The 16,998-nt window shown below is 39.9% G+C and overlaps 1 protein-coding gene across 1 annotated transcript; it reads right to left on the bottom strand.

Annotated features, from left to right (window-relative positions):
- Nucleotides 1-943: 943 nt before the first annotated feature.
- NOC3L (NOC3 like DNA replication regulator) lies at nucleotides 944-16,952 on the bottom strand. The gene is made up of 21 exons (XM_030951588.1): nucleotides 16,906-16,952; nucleotides 15,474-15,681; nucleotides 14,974-15,100; nucleotides 13,110-13,267; nucleotides 12,943-12,999; nucleotides 11,845-11,975; nucleotides 11,240-11,401; nucleotides 10,404-10,497; nucleotides 10,034-10,209; nucleotides 9,687-9,815; nucleotides 9,091-9,222; nucleotides 8,646-8,726; nucleotides 8,011-8,111; nucleotides 7,490-7,562; nucleotides 7,354-7,417; nucleotides 7,195-7,266; nucleotides 6,008-6,189; nucleotides 5,667-5,795; nucleotides 4,966-5,063; nucleotides 3,147-3,231; nucleotides 944-1,469 (listed from the first exon to the last, which is right to left on the bottom strand). Exons 1-21 carry the CDS (start codon nucleotides 16,912-16,914, stop codon nucleotides 1,338-1,340), a joined length of 2,400 nt encoding a protein of 799 aa, XP_030807448.1. The 5' UTR covers nucleotides 16,915-16,952; the 3' UTR covers nucleotides 944-1,337.
- Nucleotides 16,953-16,998: the final 46 nt, after the last annotated feature.

Here is a 16,998-nt window from a genome sequence, read left to right as displayed (position 1 = left end):
AAACACTTAACAACTAAACTAAAAAGAACTACTCAAAATGAATGGGAATGACAGCCTAAGCAGACAGAAATGTGTATAACCACCACTGTTATGCATGCAGGTTTGTAGTCCACACAGTAAATATAATATAATACATAGGTATTTTATATGTATAATATAATACATAGGTATTTTATATGTATAATATAATACATAGGTATTTTCTAATCCCTTAATACACAGATGCCTGTTCTAAAAATATTTGTAAATTTATCTTTAATTACTTGGAAGTTGGTGACCTAGTGTGATCAATAGTGAAAACGTATTAAAAGAGAAATAAATTAATTGTAAAAATATCTAAGAACCATAAAACAGGATAAAGGACTAAATACCCTAGAGAAAGTAAGATATTTTCTGGCGTAAATGAAAGCTTTGCAAAACTTACACACATACCATTATCACATCACAGATTAAGCACTACAGAAGTGCATTAGCTGTCACCAGGGACAGCCCACTACATTCCCCTGTACAACGGAATTCACATAAAGACAATACTCACCTATAAATTATTTCATGTATTTCACCTGTTCTTTGCAAAGCCAACATGCAGCTGAAAATGGATTCTAAAACAATCAGTCAATAAATAATATTTGGAGAATGTGGAGAGAATTACCTACCAAAAAAAAAACCCCAAAAAACCTAAACATTCTTACCTTGTATTTGTCCAGTATTCTTGACAGCAATGCTTTATTGAAGACACAGCAGTAGAGCATTCAATCGTGATGACAGCTTAGAACTGAAATTCAGTGTTCTTAATTTGCCAGTGTCAAGATTCATCAGAGGGGAAAAAACCACCAAATATAAAATCATTTCAAGATGAGATAAATGTTAGAAGACATCAGAAGACAAACAGGAAAAATGCGATACATATTCCAAATGTAACTTAGACATCAAAAATTCAATATTATGTTAACATTTTCAAAATATTTATTAAGTTATCAGCACAACCCAGTGAGTTTGCAGAAACAGGTATGTCTATATTCTGTTATAAAAATTAGAAAAATACATAAACAAAAATACAATTGTGCATGGTTGCAAACAATTCTTAAATTACTTGGGTTTGTATATTTTTAAAACACTGACATGACAGTTCATTGTGATTCCCCAGCCCGTTGAACAGGGCCTTGGTAGTAAGGGGGACAGACCTGTAACTGTGTGAAAAACTTCTGTTACATTTTTGTGTGTTTCTATATTCACACAAAAGCCTGCTTGTATTCCTTTTATGATGACAGGTGATTTCTTTCAGCCAATCTTTCTCCATAATTAAGAATCCAAGTGAACTTGATTGATAAGTACATTTATGTCAAGGATGATTCCTTCAAGTGCTTAGCAAAATCCAAGGGTTTGTGAGCAACAGTCTCACTGATGTGTTGTTGGAGCTGTTTGTTTAGTTCTTCATCTACAAATGAATCCCTTTGCAAGAAGGTATCCTGAAAATTACAAAAATAGGAGTTCTATTACTAAACAAGGCCATGTTTTCCATGCCTACCTTAGTTTAGCAGTCTTGTTTCTCTCTCGTGGTCCCAGACATCGAGCCCAGACCTGTTCAGCTGGCAAGCACCGTGTCAGGCAGTCCTTCAAAAGCTCATGGGTTTGGTGAGGCTTTTCTGCTTTGTGCTAAGCTGGGCTTTAGAGGATTACCTAAAACACACAGCCATGGCTTCCAGCTGGGAGTGGGGGGGTTCACACACTGCCCCCTGTTCAACACACCTTACAAATACAGATCAAGCACAGTTTGGTGAGAGCACACATTTATAAATCAAGCGCCTCTGACCAAAAGGCAGCAATGCTCACAGCACAGGCTGTGAGTCAGAAAGGAATCCCTTGAGCCTTCTGCCTCCAGCCACACCTGGAGCTCTGCATTTTCCTGGTGCTCAAATGAAGAATGATGATCAAGCACATGATTTAAATTTTCCTGTAAAAGTCTAAAAATTTCCATTGCCAAGTACTTTGTGCACTCATGGAGAAATGAGAGCCTCTCTTTAGTGGTGCACAGGGCTCCAGTCTGGAGCTTCTGTCAAGACAAGAGCACGGAGATGCTGACAGCCTGGCACACAAAGGACATGCAGAACACAGAGGGTAAAACTCAGGTAACTGCCAAAATTTGTTAAATGAGCCAAACAGCCATAGAGCAGGCAAGACCCCAAGGTAATTTTCCCACTTACGTCCATTATAGATAGCCATCTATGGACACTGTGATCTTGCTGTTCCATGGTTTCTGCTCCCTAAAGGAGCTTGTGCATTTCCTTACTCAACACTTATTTTTCTCCCATCTGCTGTTCTCAGCCCTGCTCTGTCAGAGCTGCTCATATAACTCCCCAGCAGGACACACATATCAAGGAGTCATTATAAAACAACTAAGTTAAGTACAAACACATTTTCAGAAGTTGCTTCTCTAAAATGGAAAAAAAACCCTGTGCTCTCAAGGTTTGAACTGACATTACTGAGTTACAAAGTGGAACACTGACAAGGTTAATAGGTTATAATGTTTGCATTAGAAAGAAGGAAAATTATCACTTTTTAAAGGACACGCCACTAACTGGAAATTTAAGGGAGGCTGGCATCTGGAACACATCCAGCACTGAGGATATAAACACACTTCCCCCATTTCTCCTCTTTTGACATTAACCTTTTGTTCCCTCAAATTTCCACTTTAGAGCTGTAGTGACACTAACAGGGATCAGTATCTCTCAACACACTGAATCAAACACTCTGGAAATGTAGCTGTCTTGGCAACTACCCACCCTGGGGAAAGAGCTGGCTTTTTATTATTGCTTTTTGAACAAACATTAGTTCATCATTACAGAAAAGAGCCAAGAAATCTGCACTGAACCACTGCAAAGTGCAAAATAACAGCTACCATATTAATCTTGCTATGTTAACTGATGCTGTGGGAGGTAGGACTATTTATACAGCTATTTTTTCCTCCCTTATACTCAGTCCTATCTTATCCCAGTTTAAAAAATGTACTTGATGCAGAAAGTATAGAAACCAGAAAGCCACACTGAGTGTGCCAATGCCTGGGCACTGCATAGTGAGCCAGCAGATACAGGTTATACTGCTGTGTCACATGGTTAAAAAACGACACAGAGCAATGAGAACAATACCTTTTTTCTGGATGCTACTGATGCAACAGGAGGATTAAAGGTCATTCCCTTCATACAATATGTCTCAAAAAGTTCTGTAGCAGACCTACAGTAAATAGTGAAAGAAAAATGGCATTAGATAAAAACAACTTCAGCTGATCTATCACCAATCCATGAGCAGCATCCCACACAAACCCCACTCTCCCCCTCCATCACACTTTAGGAGAACTCCTCAGAGTAATGAGCGCCACCTGGAAAAGATCAGGAGCCAAAGGCTGGGAAGTAATGCAAGTCAAATTAAGTAAAATGTGTCTAAATGCACACAAGAAGACTGCTGTTTTCCCAGAGCTCTGATCTGTACGTATTTGAAAAAAAGGGAGAAAAAAAGGTAGGTAAAGATGGTCTTAGCTGACACAATCTGCCAGAATTTCCAACAGTTCCTTGCCAAAGGGTTTTATGAAAAAAACATCTGTGGAAGAACAGGGAGGACCATCACAGAAAAAAACTGGTTAAAAGACAGGAAACAGAGGACAGGAGTCTATGGTCATTTTTTGCAATGGCAGGAAGAAACTGGGTTTCTATAAGGTTTTTCCCAGGACCTGCACTTTCTAACATGCTCAAAAAAGAGCTGGAGAATCCCAAATTATTTGTAGTAGTAAGAATGAGCTACCTGTAGAGAACTGCAGACAGACTGTATGAGATGATCAGTAAAGTGGCAAATGATATTTAGAAAAAATTATCTTCTTGTTATGACAGATACTTTTATGGGATTGTGACTTTAGTGCTGTTTGGAGTTGAAGAGAAACAGAACACAATAGAAATCAGTGTATAAATCCATAGATCATCCACATCTCAAATATTGCAACTGAGTCTCCAATTTCATCTTGAAATGCTTAAATTGGTTTTAAACGTTCAGGAACACACAGTGAAGTGTATGGAAAATATGGAACAGCTCCTGTGTGAGGTGGATGGATCCCTCCATCCAGCAGAGACAGTGGGTGAAGGTATGATATGACTGAGGTCTGCCAAGTCCTGTGAGGCACAGGAAGAGTGATGGAGCAAGCTGTGCACTCCCAGAGCAAGAACCAAGGGCGGCCAAATGAAGTAAACTGGCACCAGGTTCAAAACAACAGAAAGCAGATCTTACCACGAGGAGCTGTGGGCTCACAGAACCCTCACCAAACAATGCTGCATTTGCAGAATGTGTGCTCTGATTCAAGGGACATTGAACAGTTTTGAAAAGAACTCCATGAAGAGAGAGGTACTAACAGAAAATGGTCTCAGGTTCAGGAAATCCACCAGGCTGAAACCTGCCAGAGGCCTGCTCAGGGCATGTTTCACGTGAATGCCCTGGTTTTACTTTTCACAAGGCACCTGCTGCCAGCCACTGCCAAAGACAGGATGCTGAATTAGATCTCAGTCTGAGCCCAGATGGCTGCTCTCGTGTTTTAACCTGCTATAGAATTTACACTGCCACTTGGGTTCTAGATTCCTCTGGACAGTCCCAGTTCAGTGATCCTGATCCATATTCAGATCAGGGCTGCTGCTGAAGGTATTTTGCTCCCAGGGGAAGAAAACACTGCACTTTGAGATGTTTACCCTTGCCACAGCCTGGCAACAAGTCTCAAAAGGGAAAAGAAAGGAAAAAAAAAAGGAAAAAAAGGGAAAAAAAAGGGAGAAAAAAAAGGCAGCAGCATTCTGCATTTTGTACTGGCAGAAGAAGAAAGAGAGTTTGAAGATCAGAGTCTTAAGTTACTTTTAGGAATTCCTTTAACATAGTATAAGCAACAGCTTCCTTTCAGGGCCTATTATAAAAAAAAGGAACTCTTTGATAACTCACCTTTGGCTTAAATCAAGTGGAAGAGCTCCTGAGCCTTCAGTTGGAGCACCAGCAATAAGGTGAGATGCAAATTTCTGCACTGTTGGATGATAATGTCTCTGAAAGAAAGGAAGAATGGAGGCAGTAGACAGACAGTAATGGATAATGTATTTATCTACAGAATCTCATGTTTATTTCCAGTTCATAAGACGGAAGGTCTGCTTTTATTTTAGAAACTGAGGACCTCAAAATCAGTTTGTGGGATTAATGTCATGCATTCATTCCCTCATATCATGCTGTTAAAGCATGACTCTCCACAGTTAGATAATTCCTACTCCCAGAAAACAGGGACAAAGGACAGAGGAAGCCCTCTCCAAACCCTGACTAGAATGACAGATCAAGGTGTCAGTTCCTCTTGGAAGAAGGGCTGGACTGCAAGGGAACTTAACAGATCTAAAAAGTCTCCACAGGAATCTAACAAGGCAACCTGCAGTACGAACCAGTGTGGTATTATAATAGGGGATGTGTAACATCCCCTTTTGAGCTCATCCTTCCATACCACTGTGCTGGTCTTCCTCTTCCACTCTGTTGGAATAGGCTCATATGGGCCAAGATTTGACAGATAAGCCTGAAGACCTCTGCTCTCCATTTGTGTAAAGCACCTAAACATTGAGCATCTATTTACTGCTGTTACTTCCCAAATCCCTGAGCTACTCACAAACCTGCAGTAGATGCAGCTCCCACAGTGCTGTGTTCTGGGCATTGCAATGCTCTGGCTCATCTAATTCTGGGAGATAAATTCCACTGCCTTGAGATTCATTGTCTAGTAAGAGGTCCATCCTTGGGAATGTCTACAACACAAAAAAAAAAAAAAAGAAACTGAGTTGTTTATATTACCCACCCAATTTTAACATGGTTGAGTCAGTTTCGGTGGCATTTAAACATATTCTGTTTTCATCATTCTTGTTAAAGATGCTTTAAAAAATTTTGCACAAAATCATTTTAACAAAAAATTCCATAACCTTTATCCAGTAAGCTAAAAATCTGAACAAGTAAAACTTACTTGCATGAATACCCTGTTTGTTGCCAAGATGCCAACACTGGAATTTGGAAGCACATGAAGAGCAAGGATGGTAAGTCGCTTTAGGAAAGCAAGAGCTCGTTGCTGGGAGACTTGCTTTCTCCTCTTGGCAAACATGACATCCAGGCACTGCAGCACAATCCCTATGTCCTCGTTGGTGCCACCTCAAAAGCAGAATTTCAGACAAAGAGTAAAGAACCACCGCATGGACAAACACTGTATACCCTGCTAGGGGCTGGACACTGAACTGAGAACAGCATGGAACCTGGGAGGCTCAGACACCTCTCATGTGATACACACTTTAAACATCCACCCTTTTTTGGTCAAAATAGTCCAGCTTGAACAGAAAAAATGTGCCATTGTTTCTGTGCTCCTTTCTAAGAAAACACTTGTTCCATCAGAAGTATCTAATCATTAAACACTGCTTATTAGTGTTATAAACAATGCTTATTAGAATTAAGCTACTGTTTTAATCCTAAATGTATTCATTGTATCATTTTCTATAAATTATTAAAAAGTGAAAAGATCTAGTATTTTACCCATCCAGAACAGCAGAATGTTTATTCTTAATAGTTTATTCCTAGTGAATCCACATTTATTTCTAAAGTTAATTAAAATTATGTTAATTTCAAATTTTATAAATATTTTTTCATCAATTTTTCAACTTCTCAAAATTACTGGAAAATTTAGATTAGAACATAAAAATTTTATCATTGTAAAAATCAGAAATATATACTAGAAAATTTTTTAAAGCAGAATATAAATTTAAATTCTCTTTAGAATTATATTGGAAAAATCAGGTGTTTTTTCTTTATTGGAGAGAGAATTAAAGAAAAAAGACAAGAATTTTTAAATTGCAACTGAAAGAATTATAAGGAAGCAAAAAAACTGAGGACAGACTAAATGCTTATCCAAGATCAAATATTTGGCATTTCCTAATGAAATGACATGATTAGAACCTGTTACCATGTATGGAATATTGTATTGCAGTATTTGTATTGCAGTGTGCAACTTGAGAAAAAAAAGTAGGTTAAACCAGACAATAATCTTCTCAGAAATCAGATACCTTAAAAAAGTGTAGTTTATTAATGCTACATAAAGGCTTTGATAGGAAGGAAACGGAATAAACATTATTTAGGTGAACAGTGAAAATAGGAATCTGAAATTACCTGCATGCAGGCTGAACAGTGTCTTGTACAGATGTGTGTAAAATTTCATTGGATCAATGTTAAGAACATCACCTATAAGGATAATCCCAAATAAACACATTTACTCCATTTATTTATCAGGCAATATTAAACAAAAGTTTGTTTTAAAAAATTTCCTACCTTGACCAGAGAGTATATGAAAAGCACTGAGAATGCAATGGAGACTCTCACGATAGCTTAAATCCTAAGAATACAAAACTGATTAAGTACCCAAAAGAAAGTAATTTTAAGAAAACTGTAATAAAATTCAACTTACCCCAGATGCAATAAGAGAATGAAGGACAATCAATAGGTCATCAAAAAATTCCACATTTATGAGATGAGCAAACCTGCAATGAAAGAGATTTTCATTTTTAAATTATAGACATTATCTGTAAACTCAGTTCAAAGTGTTCTGAATTGAGCTCCACACCATAAAGCAGGCTAAATCAAATGCTGAACATTTACTATCTTCACAGGAAAGAATAATTCAGCCCCCAACATGCTAATCATGGCTCTTCTAGAGCATTAAAGACATGTTTGTGTCCTTTAGCAATTAATCAGACAAAAGAATGGAATCACATCACACCCTGTGGCATTTGCACCACATCAATCCTATCATGTGAAATTTCAAATCACATTGAAATGGTTTTGGAAATAGCAGAAAACTTCAGCAGAGAAATAAAAGAATTTCAACTAATTTGTCAGGGACTATCTTTTCTCACTGCTTAAGACAAAATTTTATTCAGTGCTTTATGTCTTTTCCAACACACACAAAAGAAGGTAGTCAGTTCTTACTTTGCAAGACCTTCTAGCACAGCTGGCAAAAGTGGAGATTTCTGAGCTTTCTTCAAGATCCTGAAGTAAGTTACAAATACAATATTCAAGGTCTCTGTGTGCTGAAGGAAAGAAAACAAAAAATACTTATCATGTGAAACAGACATTTCTATTTCACTTAAACTCAACTGAAATTATTTTCTCTGTCCAAGTCTGCACTCAGGCCTTCCCAACCAGTCCTGGCACTGCCATCTCTGCTCTTCTTACACTGAAAAGCTCAAGTGCTCCAGTGCTCTCCTCCTCCTGGCTCTCTCCTGGCTACAGCCACACTCCTCCTTTGCTTAAAGGCCACTCTGAGAGGCTTTAACACCCACTACACAGTGTCCTATGGAACAGGGCACCTGGAGGACTTTTGGCAATGGATTTAATACCATTTTGAGCAGACAGCAGAAGGGAATAACAATGGCTACACTGGCCTTCCTGGCTAAAGTAAGAGTGTGCTTTACTAAAACCTACATCTCTGTCACAGGCAAAGTGCTTGTTAGCTAACAGCATGATCTACAGATGTGGAATGCTGCCAGGTTGGGATGGAGGGAAGACAGTTACAAAAGGGTTAGGAGCTGCTAAAATAGGGGAATAATGTCTAAATTATTTACCAACTTCAGTTTCTTTTCTTTACTTTCTGATGCTTCTGCTTCCAGGAGTTCTCGTTCCAGTTTCTCTTCTGCTTTCTTCCACTGAAAATATACAGTTGATTTTAAGAAAATAGATCCAATGTTTCCAACCAGTCTGGATATCCAGGTTGAAAAGATACCCAGAGAATAAATTTTCCATGCTTGGTGAATTGCTTAAGTCACCCTGTGATTCTACAGAGTAACCCTTGTCCTATCAGAAACAACCAATCAAAAACATTATCAACACAGGAAGGAGGAAAAAATAGGAAGATAATTAAATTCCCTCTAGAACCTCATAAATTGCAATGCAAAAATTGATCACTGATGCTGAGAGTTAACAATGGCAACAGCAGATATGCAGTCATTGCTGGAACAAATTTATTACATTAAATAACAGAAGTAGAGCATGAGAAAGCACATGTCGTACCTTTCTTTGCATTCTGGAAAGATTTTTTCTTTTCTCTTTGTAAGTCATGAACTTTTTCTTTGGTGCAATGTCTTCAGAATCTTTTTGTAATTCTACTTCCTTAATTCTTAAGTGAAGAAATACTTTTAACACCTGTTGTAGAATAAAATAAATACAATGGAAGGTCATGTACAACCTGATAGGAACTAGGGTAAGAAATCCTGAATTCCATTCCACCTAGTGGGCTTTGCTGGTCAAAGGTTCTTCTGTTTACTCCCCTCTTGCTCCTTCACACCTCTGTCTCTTGATCCCTGTTCCCAGTTCCTTCCCCAGCACTGTCCATTTATATCCATTCCTCCATTTGCCTCTCACTTCAAGTCTCCCTGCCTGACTTAAGCCATGTCTTTGGCAGAATCTGATCTCTACCTCCCAGTCTCCTTCCCTTGCCCCATTCCTCTCTAATTCTCTGGCTCAGCCTAATCCTGAACTGTCTGTGGTCTGACAGAGTGAGGAAATTCTGCCTGTCTGTAGCCAGCAGCTGCAGTAACTTTAACATTTGGGGATTTTTGAAACTTTTGACAGAAGAATATTGTGAGGTGTAACAGAAAGACTCTTACCTCAGGTCTGACATCATAATTTCTACCCCTCACAAGGCCAGAAATTACTTTAACTACGCCAAGTGAAGCATAGCCCAGCTTGTCCTGTTTAAAGAGCTTCTTAAGTGCCTCAACACACAGTTCAGAAATCTGAAAAGCAAAGCACAGAAATTGTTCTGTAAAGCCAAGTCCACAACAACAGCTAGTAACAGACAATACTCATGGTATTTACTAATTATAAAGTGCACACAGCCTGTAAAATAGTGAACAGATACAGCCAAAAGATCTGGATATTGTGGAATAAAGCTCAGAAATAATTATTTTTCACACAAAACAAGAACTCTTTCTCTAATCAGAAAATCACTTACCATTTTTGATGGATCATTCATGAGTGGAACAATGAGAACAATAATGTTATTGTGGAAGTTGAAGTGGGGTAGGGCCACAAGCAGCTCACACAGACACTTCACTGCTACCTCTGCTAGACCTTTATATGCCTTTAATGAGATGACATTGCTTTTCTTCAATTTCCTTTGCTTCCAATCTGCACAAAATATTATTTTTAGTGATTACTCTTCAGAATGATGATGATCTTATAAATATTTAATTTTTTAGTGATTGCATGTGTACTTCATGCAAGTGCTATCTCAAAGACAGAAGGTACCATTCATTCAGAGGAGGGAAACTGCTGCAAACAATTTTGCCTTTACTACGAAAAATGAGAAATGTTAACTGTACCTTTAATTGTTTGTTCCAGATTTTCCAAGTAAAATTTATACTGGCTTACAAGGCCTTCTTCAAATTCTCTCAATTTCTGTGTTTCTTTTTTAACCTGTAAACATAATTGAAATGAGATTTATTTGGAGAGCTAAATACGGAAATTAGTCAATGGTGAAAAAAAAGTTTTAAAACAAATATCAGATATCTACGTAGGTTTTTCTTCTAGACAGACATTCCTAGACATGTATTAAAAATAAAACATATCTGCACTTTTCTACAGATGTGTTCTGAGGGCTTTTTCCAACTAGGCCTATTTCATTTATAGAGCTTGAAGTAACATAATCAACTAGATGCTATTTTAAAACCATGACTCTAAACTGCACTAAACCTATATCCAAAAAACCTTCTAAATACTGCTTAAAAACAAGCTCCAGAAACAAATTACTCTGCATTTGTTCAGCAAATTGTTTAACACATTTCAAAGAAATCTATGCCAGTTAGGTGACAACATTGCATAATTTGCTTTCTTTCTAACTCTCTCTAGTGCAGGTCCTTATTCCAAGGTTCATGAGGAAAGTCACCCAGGTTTGGTATACTACTTTCAGACACTACTTTTCCCCTCCATTACCACCTGCATGTCACCTACTTATTGAAGGAAGTATGTAAGAATTTAATGCTCAAAACCAAAACCTCTCTGCCTGAAAGTGTCACAGCTTTAGAGCTTCAAGTATTTGTGTATTTGTCCCCTTTGCTCAAACCATAAAATCATATTAAACAAGTCAGTCTTAGCATCTGGCATAGCTGAAAACATTCTTAACTGCTCACATACACAATAAATAGATTTGCTATTTTACCTTGGTAGCCTTTTCTGCTTCGGTCAGAGGTCGAATTTTGTAGGAAGGTGCAATATCTTTGAATATCTCCATCAAAGACACCATGACCAGCTTCCTCACAATCACAGCCACGTTAGGATCCTGTTCCATTAGCATGGCACGCAGCTCCTTCAGCTTCTTAATCTGATTGAAGAAAATAGGCAGACAGCAGATGAAAATCAACTGCAAACCAAGGGACAAGCACAACGTACTTTAACTCAGCAGTTACTCAGACTCTACTTAGCACTCACTGCATAAAGAGCCAGGAAATTACAGATATCCCAACAAAACTTTAGTCTCAGGAATGTTCAAAATATCCTGCTATTACAAACTTGCACAGAATTACAGGAAAATTATTAGTATATCCTGAACCACTGAGAACTATCAGATACAACCCTGGAATCAGAGCTTACAAAAGGGCCATGCTTAAGGAACAAGAAAAATAAAAAAGTGATATAACACTGACATTTTCCTTGTTCTACCCATATATTCTTGTGCTTTTGCTACTGTTTGCTCATTCAGATCTTTGCTTCTTGACTTAGTGAACAATACACACCCTTGTACATGCAGGTTAAGTAAATACCTACATTGCTGTCTGGCTCTGAGAGAATGGCAGATGCTAAGGCAGCTATGTGCATCTTCCTCTCCTGTAGCTTTTGTCTCCTTTGAGCAGCCATTTCCTCAGGAGTGAGAACAGGCAGGGGTTCCTCATTAAATTCTGGCACAGATGTGAGAGTCAGAAAAGAGGGGAAGTCACTTAACAAATACCATGTTGCAGATGCTGCACTTCAAACAGGTACCCTGGTAAAGCCCCATGAGACCAACACAAAAAGTTCCACAATCAAAGAAGCTTTAAGAATGGCTTTGCTAGATCTTATATAATCCACAGATTCATTTTTGCTCCACTTCAAAATCTTTTGCTTGCAAAAAGAAGTGGACTAAATGTTTTTGAATCTGCCCATGGTGTTCTCTGAGTACAGTGGGGACATATAAACTCAATGTATTACCCCAACCACACTAAGAAACTGCAGCGCTCTGCAATTTGTATCAAATTATTCACCATTCACTTTTTCTCTTAAAAATACAATTGTTTTTGTTTGTGTTTTCTGAGTACTATTTTGCTACAAGTATTTCCTTCCTAAACTTTGTATTTAGACAGTAAGGACCCAGAAGTCACAAAGTTACTTGACAATGACCATTAACTCAATAGCCAACTGCAAATAAAAATCACAGTGTCCTGGTATTGATGTTTTAAGTAAAAAATTTTAAAGACAAAGACAGACACTTAAAGCCTACAAAAAGTCCAGAACAGCATTTCAAAATGATCTCAAAATAGAACCACACAGATATTCTTTATGTAAGACCAGTATTTCCTTCTCGCTAGCAAATATGACACAAAGGATAAAAGGAACGTCATGCAAGCAGCAGCTCTAGGCAAAAAATCAAAATAATTTTGAACAAAGAGAATCTGAAGCCAGCCATTCCTGAGATTCTAACAGGTAAGAGTGCAAGCTTTGAATAATGGTTATGCTTTGGTGGCAACGTGGTAATGAACATATTCAAAAACACCCTGAACAAAATACATTTCAATTGCAAACTTCCTTGGGGAACAGCAAAATACTTTTCAGGTATGTAAGTGATTTGGAAAAAAAAACCAACATAAAGCAAAAAACAATTTTTATTACCCACTGCTTCCTCCATGTCTTCTGTGTCCTCTTCTTCATCATGTGCAACATTAAGAACTGCAAAAACAGAGTATCTAGCATCAAGCACGTAATAGACACTGTGAAATTTTAAACCAATAAATATATACTTCTTGGCTACTATACCAGTGTCAGAATCTGTGTCTTACCTGGCTTTTCCACAGCTTGAGGAATTATGCCACTCTTGTCTTTGATAGGGAGCAGATGGATGAGTTCTTTTTCTGGCTCTGTTTGCAAACGTCTTGGCACCTTCTCGTATTTCTCAATCACACTTTCATGTTTTCGTTTTTTGACGTGAACAGGTTCACTGAAAAATACGAGGCAAACTAAATGAACCAGCCATGTAATTAAACAAGAGCCATTCCTGACCAGCTGGATTAAGTGGCAGCCTCTCACCCAGGCCAGGGTGCTGTTTCACCTGTCCTTCCTTCCCTTCTGTGCTCCCTCACAGTAGAGTGGCTGCCCTGGCAGGGCTGAGACCTGTTAAACCACCCCGAGCAGTCCTGGCATGAAGGACTCCAGCAGCAACCAGCAGGACCAGGATCCTCTCGCTGGGCAACCAGCCCAGAGCCTGCACGTCCGTGCTCCACAGCCTCTGTCCCCCTCACTGTGTCTGACATTCCAGGTGAGGCTTAACCAGGACATGACAATGAGTGACCATGGCCAGTGACCATCTCTATCCACCCCACTCCATGGCTGTTTTTAGCACTATCATATCACTTTTCTGCTCTGCCCACTGGCAGAGCCTGTGTCACACACCCCTCTGCAATTACAACAGCAATAACCCAGCGTGGTGTGGCAGCCCTTCACAGGAATGCTCCTGAGCTACACCTAAGGGTACAAGAGGGTATTTAGTCTGTGCTAATATGAGCACACGATTTGTAAGTGCTGTAATACCTGACAAGTTTTTGAGATAGATTGTACCTGACCAGAGTAAAGCAGACTGAAAAGATAACTTCTCCAATTTAAGGGAACACTATGAAAGAAACTAAAAGCCCATAACAGTGAAACAGGTAAAAGAGCAACCAATCACTTCCACTGTTTTCCTAGCATCCTAAAAACATTCTGGCTTAATGAATGTAAGATATATAGAACTATATTTTGCAAAATATTTCTAAATAAAACCACACAATAAATTTTGAGTTTTGCAAGACTTTAAACTTATGTCACACCCAGTCAATTTGAAAGGGGAAGGGGAAGGTTTAAAACAAAATTCTTCTAATTCAAGAACTTGCAGTGTGACTACAAGACACCATGCAGCACAACTGCAACTTTGTTGCATAAAAAGCCATTTACACAAAAGCCATTTTGTACATAAAAGCCATATATGCCTTTCCTTCGAAACTAGACTAAATTATTAATTACTCAGCATTAACAAATTAAAACCACCCTACAGCAGCATAGAGAGTCCTTTCACATCCATCAAAAAAGGCAAGCTAAGATTTTCAAACAATCATGTAACCAGACAGCTCTGTAGAAGTGTATTTCTAAAGACTATTCTACAGCTAGGAGCACTACCTTTCTACATATGTCACTGTGAACTCTACCCAATGCCTTAGTCCACAAAACAGGTACCAAATTTTCAGTATGAATGTTTTGGTGTTGCATGTGTTTACAAACATGGCTTACAGAACCCTTTTTATTTTTTTCCAGCAATTTTGCGGTGCCATATGTGGTCGATAGTCCAGGGAATGTCCTGAACACCCTACATAGAAAAAAAGACTCTGTTTACAGATTAAAGCATTTCTTTCATTTGAGGGATGCTCACAGGCAGGGACCTCCCAGGAAGGAACACTGCAGAAACAGTACCCTGAAGGTCAGGCAGAGCACCTGAATGCACTGATACACATTGACACATTAATACTGAAGTACTGACAGGCTGAGGAAACACTAAACCAGAGCTGCAAAGAAACACCAGACTGAAAGAAACCTCCTGATAAATGCATTTACATATTAATTACATATTAACCACACAAGGCTGAATTAGTATGAAAAGAAGAAATTGCAACTCACTTAGAAGAAAGATCTCTGGTTAAAAAGGATGCCTTTTGGGCCAGATCCTCCATTAATTTTAAGTCATCTTCATCCATCATGTCCAGTGGAAGAGCATCTTCTTCTTCTTTTTCTTCCCATTTTTTAGCTATTTCAGAAGATGATGTTTACAGATTAAGATCCCACATGTATAGTCACCCTTGAAAACCTAACCCTGCCTACACTTTTGAGACCATTTTATGCCTTATCTTCCACTTGGAGCTACTGACCTTTATGCCTATGGGTTTTGTTATCCCATAAAACTGCCCCTTTACTATGATATCCAATAATGATCAGCGCAAACACATTTCTACCATCTTTAACTGACAGTTTTAGGTGCCACAATGGCCACATTTTGTATTTTTCACAAGTGCCCCATTCTTTCAACAGGAACAGCAACTATTTGTATACAGAAAATGAAATGTTGTTTTCTCCAATTTTACAACAGGAAGCAGCAGGATATTCAGTGAACAAACACTTACCAACTTGTTTCTTCTTGCATTCCTCCAGTGGAAAAGGCTTTCTAGAAATAGCATCTCTGACAGCTTCCCTTAGCTTCTTTTGTTCTTTACGATACTTCTTAGCAGCACTCTTCTGCTTGTACTGTTTATTCTTTAATTTATTGTCAAGTTTTATTTGACTAGTTCTCAGTAACTTGCGAAAACTTGGAACTCGCTTTGTGTTTTTTCTCTAGAAAACAAAGAGAAAGCTACAAGTCACTGACATGTTAACAGTCTTTGCAAAATTTACTCCACTGTTTAAGATCTCCGAGTTCCTATTTCTACTAGGACTGAACAATATGTTTCCTGCTAAAAGTATCATCAATTAGCCTCAAATTTACACAACTGTGTTACAACTTCGAGAAGAGAGCTCTGCGGCAAATGTTTTACAGAAACAATTTTTTATTGAAATCTGACAATTTTTTAATTAAACCCTATGTCCATCACTTTTAGACACTCAAGGTATGGTACACAGCTCGTTAGGGCACAGTTCTTTGCCCCCAAGCACTCTGTTCTCTTCTCAGGGTGCTGCTGCTCCCCAGCACATGCTAAAGTACCTCGGAGGACTTTAAGGTGCAAGGCCACAGCCTCGGGCAAACGTCCTCCCGCAGAACACCTCTTCAAGCTGAGCTCTGGCTTTCTCCTGCCTGAAACTCTCCCTGGCCAGCAGCTGCAGGGACCTGGCGAGGCTGCCTGCTGCCAGGCTCAAACAGCAGCTGTACCAGAACAGGGTTACGGGGCCAGAGCTCGGGGAGGCACCGCGGGCTGAGAAACCGGGCCCGATCGGGGAAAACCTGGAGGCTCGGGTCAATACACACAGGGCCCGTGCCAAACCCGCAAAGCACTCCCGAGGGCGCTCGGGATGGGAATGGGCACGGCAGGGGTCACCCTACGAGGGGTATGGGAAGGCAAGGCTGTGCAGAGGAACTGGCACGGAAACGCTGTTGGGGATGATGTGTCCCTTTACAAAGGGGACAAGTGGCTGGATCGGTGTGGGGCTCCCCGAACCCTTAGCTCATGGTTGGAGCATGGTGCTAATAACAGCACGACTGGGGATCACTCCCTGTACGGGCCGGTCAGAGTTGGGCTCCACGATCCTGGCGGGCCCCTTCCAACTGAGAACATGCCGTGAATCTGTGAAACCGGAATTTTTGACAGCTCAACTTTAGCTTCCCTTTCTATTCTAGATTAGAAAAAGCCATCGGGAAGGCGCTGAAAGGTCAGCGTTCGTCTCGGGGTGAGACACGAGCCTGCGGAGCGCCGCCGGTGCCCACCCAAAGCACCCGCACTGCTCTGCCCTTCCCGGAGCCCCAGGAGCACCGGCCGCTACCAACCACGGCTCCCCGTCCCGCCCCGCCCGTGAGCCCCGGGCTCCCTCCCCGCGCCCCCGGCCCGCTCCCCTCACGGTCCCTACCGGCTTCATGGCGGCGCCCCACGCGCGTTGCCGGCGGCGGAAGCGCTCCCCGCGCGGCCCGGCCCGGCGCGGCCACAGCGGCCCCTGGCGGCG

This window comes from Camarhynchus parvulus, chromosome 6 (genome assembly GCF_901933205.1).
Source record: "Camarhynchus parvulus chromosome 6, STF_HiC, whole genome shotgun sequence".
In the NCBI taxonomy this organism is placed as follows: Eukaryota; Metazoa; Chordata; class Aves; order Passeriformes; family Thraupidae; genus Camarhynchus; species Camarhynchus parvulus.
This window is presented reverse-complemented; position numbering and strand designations above follow the sequence as displayed.